Here is a 12,430-nt window from a genome sequence, read left to right as displayed (position 1 = left end):
CTGACAGATGATACCCCTGGGTACAGCTGTATGCCTTATTTCTTCTCAAACACAATCTTCCTTCCAGTTAGTTAGTCAGTGCGGATGTCGGATTTCCAACAACCGTGTCACTATTCTCTTTACAAATCATTTATCAATTTTGAAGACATAGAAGGCAAGTAAGTAAGTTTTCTACTTCCTGTCCTCTATCTGTACTTTGTTTGTTTGTTTTTCCTTTTTTTTTTTCTGAGGTGGAAAGGGATTTGGACAGTTTTGGCAGTAGGTTCCAGCAGTTTCAGTTTACTCAACATGTACTGCTCCACAATTAATGTAATAAAGACAAATCTTAGTTAAATTGTATAATATAATATCCAAGATGATCAAAGATTTTCTACTCAATTCGAGAGTGATTCTCATGTTGCTTCTTTGATGTCATATACACAATGATATGTAATTCAGCAACATACATTTTTTTAAACAGATTTTGGAAATACAGTGTAGGACGATTTACTAACAAATTTTCACCTTAGTGTATAAAAAAAAACCAAAAAAAAAAAAAAAAAATCCTGTCGCTATTGTGGCAACAAGACCTTGTGTCTCAAAAATGTCAAATATTCAATTCAGGAGAGTGAAAAAACATTGCAGCCAAAGAAAATGTTAACAAATGAAATTGCTTTTTCTTTGCATGCCATGGTGGCTTTATTTTGGGGGTAAGACAAATAGGATTTGGACAGGACATCACTTACCTGATTATCTGACAATTAAACCAAAAAAGTGGTTTTCACCAAAATTTGAGATACAAGGTATTGTCATCTCCACCAACGACATGAAAGACAATGTGCAAAAATAACGGTTCTGTATCAACAACAAAAAGGTGTTCGGAACATTTGTAAATCAACACTGAGACAATTGCAGAGTGCCTCAAATATGTTTTCACATTATAAAAAAAAGGGGGGGGGGGGCAAGTGGCAAAAAATTGTCTTTGTAATCTCAAAGAATAGTAACAACTGTTCTATATGAACTTCACTGAGCATATATACAGTGTAATTATGTGACTGTGATTGTTACCTCTGCAATATTTAGAATGAATGTAAAATTGCACAACACATTTATTATAACTACAATGTACATGTATTCATAACAAAGTCAAGAGATAGATTCTTGTGAAATATAGTCACTTTTGCTTGTACTTCACTGAAAGTGCACCCTGGCTTTTATTCAAATAGCACTATGACATGTAATGTTGATATAAATTACTTTATGCAATAACAAAATGATAAATACAAACAACAGCATTTCTTCATGAGAATTCAATCCATCTTTACTTAACAAAATGCACAAATTGCTGGCACATACATAACATGTACATTAAATGGTGTGTACAGTTCTGGTCGAGGTGTAGATTTAGCTTTTAACGTTTTGTGAGATATTCAGAAACCACTCTATGAGATGTCAAAGAGCATGCAGTTCTAAGGGGTATCAAAAGTTTATTCGATGAAAATCGGTTTTGAAATGGCTGAGATATCCAAAAACAAAGTGAAACAAAGAGATACTAATAAAGTTGGGGCATGTCGCCTTTTATCATTAGCAATTTTTTTTGATATCTCAGCCATTTGAAAACCAATTTTCGTCAAATAAACGTTGAATCCTTCTTAAAATTACATGCTCTTTCATATTTCATGAGAGGCTCTTTCATATTTCATGAGAGGCTTTTCATTATCTCACTTAGGAATGTTCAAAACATGAATCCCTACCTCAACCAGTACTGTACAGTCCCTTTAAATACCAAGAGATACCTCCTAGACAGTTCAAAGTTAAAAAGGTACATACAATGTTTATACACAGAGGAATACAATGTTCCCTTTTTCTCGGTCTTTAACAGGCAAAACAAGAATGAGAATTCAATGTCTCCAACAGAAATTTTGAAACTTAGGAGCAGTTCCATATGATCGTGTTCAGGTTTGATTTGAATGTACTGTGTATGGAGTAAAATCATGAATGTCATCACCTCACAACTCTTCCAAAATAAAATGAAAGAAAATAAAAGGCATCAAAATCATGACTTTGGTCAATTATTTTAGCAACTACAACCCCTTTTTAATTCAACCATTAAAACTCCATGACCAGATATGGAAGCTACTTCATGAGCTCAAAGGAAATTGGAATGAATCAACTCAAAATATCCATATTTTCCCTTTATAGAGTCAACATCACATTCTTCACCCCAGTTGATGTTCCACCATTAGGAGGTCTTCTCTAAGCCAACACAAAATAACCCCCAACAACATATCTGTCATTTTTCAGACCAATCAAGTGTGCAGACTATATTTCAATGTACATGTGTACTTTCATTAATGGTCCAAGTGTCAAAATGTCCAAATTCAATTTCTATGTCCTGCTTCAAGCAGGTAATTCTTCCTTTTCTAGACAGGTGCCAGTTTGAAGTGAAATGAAACAACAAAAAATTCCCCTTTATCTACAATGAATATTTATGTGTGCCTGGAAAGCTCCCATGCTGCCAATGAGTTGCATCATACAAACAAACAAACAAATATATAATTATATACCAGTATCTGCTCTGCAGTACTGAAAGTGAAGATCTGGTGACATAGCATCTCACATTTGTTCAGGAAAAAGTGCATTAAATCAGCAAGCCTAGTGTGCAAGCTTGAACACTCTGTACTTACTTAACACTGTGTCTTGTATTGGAGTAAGATAGCAAGCCTTTAATGAGCATGGAGACTTCTTCTGTTCTTTTGATGCCATAGGTAATTGACCAGTAGTGTTGCTGTATGAGTACCAGCAGAATACGCCTTCACTTTATCCCCTATTCTCATTAAAAGAGTATAATAGATATCAGTTTTCTTTCCTACCATACACATTTGAACACGTAGAAGTTGACATCAGAATCTTCACATGCCATCTCCTTTAATAGCTGTAGCCAATCAGTCCCTAAGAGCTAACTTGCCACTGTTGACAAAAAAAAAGAAAACAGAAAATGAAAAGAAAATAGCATGACACATTGCTTGTAAATAATAATAATAAAGATTATCCAAACAGTATGTTCATGTGGATTATAAATTGTTAGCATCCCTGTGATTTATGCCACCTGTAGCTGCTGAAGGACATGATACAAATAGTTTTAGACCTATACATACATAAACTTTTTCCCTATATTTTTTGTTTTGATTTCATTCGTTGCTTTACGTTTCACTTGAATGTTCAAGTAATTATACAAAACAGATACAGCTGTATATACAGAACACAAAACGTAATATCCCCTATCAAAGAGTACACTAAATGAATATGAATTAAATATTTTATCTATGAAAAATACACACACACACACACACAAAAGAAAACACACACAAAAGCTTCATCATATAACATTGTAGTTACAAGCCATGATGCAGCAACTGCATCTAATTAGGGCACTGCACACATATAGGGAGATAGCACTGTGGTAACTGATTCAGCTATGATTATCATCAATTTCCTAGCATCATCAATTGCTATAAATGTCTGGATATATCACAGGATTGTTGCAATGGAATGAACTCCCCCTGCAACAATTCCTGGATAGAAGTGGATCATGAATTAAACAGAAAGAGAGAGAGAACAACGACAAACAAATGAACAAAGCAAGCAAATCTTACCCTGAGCCCACCCCCTCCTGCGTCATCCATTTTAGCCGCTTTCCGTTCCGCCTCTTCCTTCTGCTGCTGCTTTCTCTTTACTCCCTCTGGATCCTTCAGTCCTCGACTCTCTTGCTGTGTTGTATTTTTGGAGAGGATTAAAAACTTTTGTTGTGAGGAATTTTACATGTCATCACCTTGGGACTGAATTGTGCATGTGGCAATGGGTGTGGCTAGGAAGGTGACACAACATTTGCTCTACCACAATTGCTCTGTCTTGTTTGTTATTGTTCTTGTTTTTTTTTGTTTTTTTTTGTTTTTTTTTGTTTTTTTTTTTTGTTTTTTTTTTTTTTTTTTTTGGGGGGGGGGGTTTCTCCCAGGACACAGGGTTAGGTTTAATAGGGTTTTGATAGGGTTTTACATTTAGTCTGATGTAAGGATTAGGGTTAGGAATAGGATTATGTTTGTGGGTAGAATTTATGTTCGTCTTAGCATGCAGATATTTCATGGAAGCAATTCTTGCTGGAGCAAATGTCATGGAACCAGCTAGGCATTCCACTTTCATTTCAAAATCTCATCAAAGGCTTTCTATTTCCAGATGATCAACATTTTCTTTTTCTTTTCATCAAAAAGATGCCTTTGTTTGCTTTGCAGTCTTTCTCAGCATAAAATTAATACCAGTCACTGACTCAAATATTTATGCATTTCAACTCACCTTAATATCCTAATTTAATTATGAATTCAAAGAGGACTTTTTTTAACACACATCTCCATGACTAGCCACTTCCATACCTGATGATAAAACATGATGTTCCTAAGCGCAATGCTATGGTATGATACATTATGTACATTGCAAGCACACCGTGTAATCCCAACATAATGAAAACACTGAAACTGTTAAAAAATATCAGAAACACAGTGTTAGAGACTGTTACCTGCTGCAAACGTCTTTCTGCTGCTTCTGCCTGTTGTCTTCTCCTCACCTCCTGTTCATGAAACGGGTCAAATAATTCATTAAGTATGAACATTAACAATTTTCTCTTGAGTTCAGGACTCTAGTCAAGAGGCTGGAAATTTTCATATTGCATCATATAGATTTCTATATATACTTGTAATACACGCAAGTATACTACATGCAAACACACAACATCATCACGGATACACAGCAACAGAACGGATTTTTCATGACGCTGCGTGGGTGGGTGCAGATGTGACTTTATATTATAATTTATTTAAAGACATACATACCGTACAAAGATAGAGCACTAGTACACCTACACACAAAAATAAGGTTCCACACACATACATACACAGTACAATGGGCTACTCTTTTCCTTTTAAAAGTAAATTAAATATCTCCATTACTCCACGATGGATCTTCTTCTTCTTTCTTGGAGTCTCACTGTCAATTCTCATTTCCCTTTCTTCTTTTTCTTTTTGTTATTCTTTCAATCGAGACAAATTTTCTTATCACTTTCCACATAAGACTCCACTCAGCTCAACCACATTATTTCCAAGGAAGGGCAATAATGCTTGTAGTGAGCATATAAACACAGAACAGCATCTTGTTTACCAATCTGACTATGAAATTTACCCTCTACTTAACTTACTATGTACTAGGCCAGGATCTAACGTTAGGACCCATCTAGACTAGATATACAATGTATTTCTATGTACCGATACGGCGGTACCCCAGCCCCGTCCGTAGGCCTCGGCCGTACCGGCGAACGAACACCGGCCGGACTTCGTACAGTCCCACCCGTCAACAATCATGTTCGTAGACTACTATAAGGCGACAACCATAAACTGACTCTGTCCATTCGTCCCTTTAATAAATGCGAATCGACTTTGAATGGTCCTTCCCGAAATACTTACAGGATCCTCTTCTGGATAATCTTCCCTTGATCCAAACAAGCACTCGTTACAAGCACCCATGTTGCTATAAAACGACTTCTGCAGGATGCACAAAATACGATAGCACTGTTATCGCGATGCGTCCCTAACACAGAGTTCTCTGGAGCTGTCGTGGGTACGGAAAGGTGTGTGTAATGATTTTGGTATGATATGGTACCTGTGCGTGCATCTATCTCGCGCCCGCTGCACCTTCAACACACCACTGGTATCTTTTCTTGGTGAGGTTGGGTGGAGCACTTTGGTACATTGAGGGAGGTGGTAGGAGACTTCGACTTCACACTCAGTTCTGGCTCGACATTATAGTTCGAGCAAGTAGATTTCTTTCTCTTCGTATCTTTACTTGCCCGAAACGTTTTTTTTTTAGGTGATCCGAGTATCCTTCGGATCACCTTCTGTATCTGTACTGATTCTTTCTTTATTTCTCCTCAAAAGTTGTGCAGAGGTTAGCTCAGAAAGTGCATTACCTATCAATATCAAACTTATACCATATATGTATCATGTCGCAAAGACGACAGCGCAAGTAAAATCATAGTGATCAGTTGACCGTGACGTCACTATGACGTCATTATATGAAAACACATTTTCATGCATATCTCATTAATGGAATGGAATATTTCAATGAAATTTACGTCACATATATTTCAAGTCAAGTGAATTCTACTCATATTCTCAAAATTCATTTTAATCTCAAAACGCGCGCGTACGCGCGCGTGGAAATATTTGTATGCTCAAAACGAGCTCAAAATTTTTTTGCACACGTTTCAGACCATTTCGAGCATTTTTTGAAAAATTGAAAAAATTGGACGGACGCGTACGCGCGCGCACATATTCGCACACACAGCTCATATCCAATAGAATTTTTCAGTTTTTTCACACGGATCGGATGTCCAAAATGTCAAGAAATATTTCTACCAAGTTTCAAGTCGATCCCACTCAATATGACGTCATACGGGCCCGTCAAATTCAAAATTCCGCGCGTGCGTCAATGGGGATACACAGTGCAACTATGCCAAAAAACCGCCAATTTTAAATCGGATTTTACTCGTCAGGATGGACGGTGACCCCCCATTTTCTTGACACATTCTGAAAGCTGATGAGTTGTACATATCATTTCATGGGTTGGTTATGCTGACAAAATGATTAAAAGATATCACATTTCTTAATAAAGTAAAAAAAAGTAAATTTTCAAAATGACGTCATCAAATTTCAAGTTTACTCGAGCGTATCTCACTTATCCCTGGCCAATTTTCACCCAGATTTCAGTATACTGTAGCTTATTTAATTCTCTATCAGTTTTAATCAGTCAAATATTTCGCTGGATGAAATCTTCACCTCGTAAAAATAGATTGAATGTAACCTTGTCAAATTTGACCCATTTGCGAGTTATCTCTATAATAGTGCAGTTTCTCTTGAAATGAAAATTAACATGACTACCTTTATCGAGCAGAATCACACTTATCCTACGTTGAATTTCTCCCAGATTTTACTATGTTGTAGCTGAGACTTTGTTCTATCATATGAGTTCCCTTTATTTTTTCACACGATGTCGGTATCACGTCAAAATACTTGGTTGAAATTAAAGCTCATCAACGATGTATTGAAATATTTCTTTCTTTGCGCAACTTTCTTTGCAAAAACTCAAGAAAAACATGCTCTATCACCACCATATTTTGGATATGATTAGTTCATGTCACCTACATTATTTCATAAAATAACGACTTCGTGATCAGACGCCATCTTGGGTATGTAAATAAGGGTCAAAGGTCATAACTGTTTCATCTTGTATCTTGGTGAATACCTGTCCTATCTTTCCCATATTTTGCACACTTATAGACGATGTCGCAAGAATCATTTCACAAATTAATCACTTTTTCCTCAGGTGCCATCTTGGGAGTGTAAAGGTGGGTCAAAGGTCATATGTATTTGTTGCTATATCTTCGTTATCTAGTGTATACAGAATTTGGTACCAAAGATGGCAGATATGACTCCCTTTTCTAAATGAGAATCCAAACATCACACGGCCAATGTCTCTAAACACAGATGAAACCTGTATGGTCATGCCTATTGCGATCAGGAGTCGAATCACTGATTAAAAAAAAAAAAAATCGGATCACCTTAATTTGTCAGTAATGACAAATTACAATCTCTAGTTTTCTTTGTTTTTATTTTAAACTTGAAAATAATCAATTAGAACTAATCTAAACAATGTAAGGCATTTTTATGGCATTTGAAGTTTGTGATCTCGAATCTGAGTAAGAGATTGCAAGAGATTTATTTATCATAAATTTCAATATTCAAATTCAATAAAAATTTGTTTTCTTTTTTATTGCAACAAAGCGGAACAAAACAGACTGGTGGTCATAATGACTTCTGATATGGACAGATCTATGCACAATCTATCCCCCCCCCCCAAAAAAAAAAAAAAAAAAAAAAAACCTTTTATTCATTTTTAACGAATTTTAAAAGGAAGGCTAAAAAGGAGGGAGCCCTAATTTTGATGTCAATGATTTTGATGATGAAGTTGGTTGATAACCTTCGAAGAATGTGTGTATTTTTGTCAATGGTTATAATATACTGGATGAATATTTAAAAGACCAATGGAATTTAAATCACCGGTGCTATGATGGAGGGGAGAAGAACAGAGGGGAGATAGAAGATGATGGTTAATATGCACACTCTCTGTGATCCCCAGAAAAACAACAAAGTGATGAGTTTTTTCCAGCATTCTTTATTATTTGAATAAACGATGTAACATGAAAGGCCTAGGTTGCCTCCATGATTTATAAGAGGAGACACAAGACAAAGGCAAACGGGTGGCCGTGCATCACAAAACAAACAAAAAGTCGCACCCCTTGATTTTACGTGAGGACTCAAAAAAGGTGAAATGGGTAGGCCTAAACCGAGTCATTATTGGGTTTTTCATATTTTCTGAAGGAGCTATCCTTCTTCTACATTATTCTTTAGTTTGGGATCATAACATTGATGGGAAAGTGTGCTTTCAGCAGTTTTTCTACAACCCTTTTATGGGGGAGAAATGGTCCAGTATGTCTAGGAGCGCTAGTCCCCTTTTCATTTCTTAAAATCCTTTACACACTCTTCACTTTCTAATAACTTTTGAAAGGATAACACTACTGCTTTGAAAGTTGGTATTAATCATGGACAGAATGTGTTTATAGAACACGCTCAATTTCAGCTTAATCTGATAATCCCTTCATTGTTGTTGCTCCGGTGGTTTACATCCTGTGTTTTGTCCCTTTCATCACACAGCTAGCTCGGCTTGGTAAAGATTAAGTGTTTGAATAGACCCTGTACTTCAGAGCCTCTTCTCTCAGTTCACACTTTTCCAGAATGTGTGCGTTCTTTCTAGTATTTAGATGTATTAGGGGATTCCATTTAAATTAAGATATACATCATTTTAAAGCTTAGAGTCTGCTTTTTAAGAATCTGCCCATCACTAAAGAATCCATGTCTGGCGACTTTTTGTTGGTTTTGTGATGCAGGGTCACAAAGTACAATACATAAAAACATGTATTTATACATCTTACACAATAATCATGATAATTACACAATCGACAATTACAGATACATAACCACGAACAAATTAACCGAAAATACATTTGTGCACAAACAAATTAAAATATGCTATATTTGAGTCTAAAATATACATTTCCATCTTAATAATATAATTTTATCTCATTCTTCTATTTTTCCTTCTCTTTGCCTCTTACTAAATCTGTCTCTTTTTCCTCTCTCTCCCTCTCTTCTCTCTCTCTCTCTACCTTCCCCTCCTTATTCTTAAGCACATCTCCTTCCTTTCTTATACCCTTCTCCTTTCTCCATAACCCATTAATTCATTTAACACCTTCTTCTCCAAAAACTCCACTTTAACTTTCTCACTGAAAAATAACAACAATCAACTAACAATACCACATCATATCAAATAACATAAAATCTTAAACATCTTACATTAACAATAAACAAAATCTCAAATTACTTTTCTCCTTATAAGCCTGCTGCTGTAAGAGATGTTAGATGTTAGATGAAGATGTTAGATCATGTCTTCTTGCCTTTTCGAGTCCGACTATAGGTGAGAAAGTGAGCTGTGGGATCTTGACTTCTTGATCCCATTTCTCTGGTACAAGAAGGCGCGAAAAAGCGAGATGTACAAGTTTCGGGTCCGAGATGGCAAGAAGACGATATCTCATAGTCATTTTCTCTCCTAGTCAGTGCTGGCCGTTTTCTTGGACCCGAGAAGTTGAAAAGATGAAATTTCGAATCTCACCTTTTAACATCTCTCCTTCCGAGAAAACGATCCTTTTAAATATCCCGTCTTTTCCGTGGTGAAATAAAAATACTCTAAACCATGAAATAATGAAGTGCTCTTTTTTTTTTTTCTTGTCACACCCCAACAATATTTTAACTCTTCCTTTTCGACATTATGTATAATGAACGAAATCAACTCAATCAATGTACGCTTATAGAATGTAATACATGATGGGTTAAACTTATATTTAGAGAATAAATAATAGAGATGCGGTGGTTCGGGTCCACTAAAAATTCATGCCTCGGCCATCAAATTTACCTTTCATGTATTTCGAGGCTTAAACGGGCCACTTGACCAAAAAGCCAGTTTCCGAGGCCTGAGACAAGTATTATATATATATATATATATATATATATATATATATATATATATACATATATAATTTTTATATATTATATATATATATATATATATTATATATACATATATATATATATATATATATATATATATATATATGGTGTGTTTGTTTATGTGTGTGTGTGTGTGTGTGTGTGTATGTGTGTGTGTGTAACCGTGTATGTGTGTGTGTGTGTGTGTGTGTGTGAGTGTGTTACGTATATTTATGTACGTTCAATGGGCTAAATTGCTGATTACTGATGAATTCACATAATCAAGATTAAGTCACATAAAAATGAGCAATATTTGGATATGTATAGGTTCGTAAGGAATAATGTCATACGTGGGAGTATGCTGGTTAACTTGTTAACCCTAGCTGGCGAAAAAATCAACGGTTGAATGCGTTCTCCGTGTGAGCCTGCCCTTTACGTGATAGGCTTATCGATTTCGGACGATCAATATCGAGACCCTGTGAATGGCCAAGATGGACGGTGTGCGTGTGTCGTGGTGTTTGTAGAAAAGTTTGGCCAATGTATTGGGCCCAAAAGTGATTCTTATATACACACATGCATCAGCTCTTTGCGAACTCGGCTGTCCCTGAACTCTATAGTAGTATCGGGTAGGAAAAGGCATCGTTTTCACGACATCGTGCAACGTTCGAGTGGATCTCATTGAGGAATGACAACCAACACATAAACTTCATTTTTAAGTATAGTACTATAGCTCTCGATGGGGAATCACACGCGGTTCCAAAGAAGTGAGTACTTCAGTTATGATGCTTGATGTTACCTGCTGGTCAGAACTGGGTATGACATAGCAAACATTAATTGGATGTATGAAATGGCCGCAGATCATCTTTGGACATGAAATCGGTTTTCAGGAGACTTGGATGCATAAAGATGCATCGTTTCCTACTAAACAAGGATGCCACTGCATTCTTGTTGGGAACATTCGTGACATATTTCTGTCTCTATGTCGGACATACGAGGTCACACGTCTTGTCAAAACCTGTCTTGGAAAGTCGAGCAGCGGGAAGTCACGATAGCAAAGTTTCTGGAAGTGCTCGGGGCGACTCGCGTGTGCTGTCTGATGCCGATGGACAAAATCATCCAAAAACAGATGCGCCGTTTAAGCCCGGGTACCTGCGTGAACCAGTGGATCCACATACGTACAGGTATATCCACAGAGCAAATGACACTTGTGTGGACATCAATGACTACGATACCGACATGTCCATTATCTTCTTGGTCCTCTCGGCTCCTAAGAATTTCGCACGACGAGACGTCATACGCCAGACCTATGGGAACTCTAGTGCGTGGTCCCCGGCAAACATTATGGCGCGGACTGTGTTCCTCCTCGGCTCAACCACAGATATGCTTTTACAAACACGTATTGATATGGAATCCGAGAGTTACATAGACATCGTGCAGGAGGATTTTGTCGACAGCTACTGGAATCTGACCCGAAAGACGGTGATGGGGCTCAAGTGGGCGACTCTGTTCTGCAGACAGGCGCACTACGCCATGAAAATCGACGACGATACGATGATGAACCAGAAAAGGCTGGTGGCCCACTTACAAGGGGCGCCACGGAGAGAGTTCACTCTGGCCAAATCTTGGATGAACCATCGTGTGGTTCGCGACAAAAGCAGCAAGTTCTACTTGTCTGAAGAGTATTACCCGCCCAAAACTCTGCCAAACTACATGGATGGGCCAGCGTATATGATGTCCGGGGACCTGGTAGAGAGGGTGTACCGAGTTGCCATCACACTACCCCTCTTCCCTCTGGAGGACGTCTTCGTGGGGATGTGCTTACAAAAGCTGAAAGTGCCGATTAGAAACACGCGAACGTTTTTAGGCAATCGAATCAAGAAAAATGCTAAAATCGAGGAGGCTGAAAAGAGGGCGAAGTCGACAACGCTCATCTCAAACATGGATATTGGGAGCATGATGTGGATGTGGGAACTGGGTCTTGTGAAAGACGACTCCATGTCAATTAAGTCTGCCTGACCAATAGCGACGTGCATGGCATATTTTACCTTGAGTATTATGATTTGCAATGGAAATAGATTATTTATACCTCCAACAATGCTTCCTTATTATTCGATACTATAACTGTGATGTGATAAGTGTAATGCATAACAGTTAGTAAGTGTATTTGGCTCAAAGAGTGACATAATGATTATGGTCGATCGGATAAACGCGCTTTGGTTCCTGCTTTTATCACTAGATGTTTATAC

At 37.2% G+C, this 12,430-nt stretch overlaps 1 protein-coding gene across 2 annotated transcripts; it reads right to left on the bottom strand.

Annotated features, from left to right (window-relative positions):
- Window positions 1-1,596: 1,596 nt before the first annotated feature.
- Window positions 1,597-5,612, bottom strand: LOC140229274 (uncharacterized). Of its 2 annotated transcripts, XM_072309550.1 has the most exons (4): window positions 5,490-5,612; window positions 4,550-4,600; window positions 3,636-3,749; window positions 1,597-2,949 (listed from the first exon to the last, which is right to left on the bottom strand). In XM_072309550.1, the coding sequence occupies exons 1-4, from the start codon at window positions 5,547-5,549 to the stop codon at window positions 2,932-2,934; spliced, it is 243 nt and encodes an 80-aa protein (XP_072165651.1). In that variant the 5' UTR covers window positions 5,550-5,612; the 3' UTR covers window positions 1,597-2,931. The 2 variants fall into 2 exon arrangements, with proteins under 2 accessions (XP_072165651.1, XP_072165650.1); XM_072309549.1 differs by lacking the exon at window positions 1,597-2,949 and having other exon boundaries at window positions 3,547-3,749.
- Between the last annotated feature and the right edge of the window lie 6,818 nt (window positions 5,613-12,430).

This window comes from Diadema setosum, chromosome 5, assembly GCF_964275005.1.
Source record: "Diadema setosum chromosome 5, eeDiaSeto1, whole genome shotgun sequence".
NCBI lineage: Eukaryota > Metazoa > Echinodermata > Echinoidea > Diadematoida > Diadematidae > Diadema > Diadema setosum.
Note: the sequence above shows the minus strand (reverse complement) of the source record. Positions and strands in the feature narration are given on the sequence as shown.

Excerpts from the sequence above, each read along its gene's own strand:
- LOC140229274 (XM_072309549.1), bottom strand. The coding sequence starts at position 5,549 with ATGGGTGCTTGTAACGAGTGCTTGTTTGGATCAAGGGAAGATTATCCA. Across the intron at positions 4,601-5,489 it reads ATTATCCAGAAGAGGATCCT|GAGGTGAGGAGAAGACAACA; the intron begins GTAAGTATTTCG and ends TTTCATGAACAG. Across the intron at positions 3,750-4,549 it reads CAGAAAGACGTTTGCAGCAG|CAAGAGAGTCGAGGACTGAA; the intron begins GTAACAGTCTCT and ends AATACAACACAG.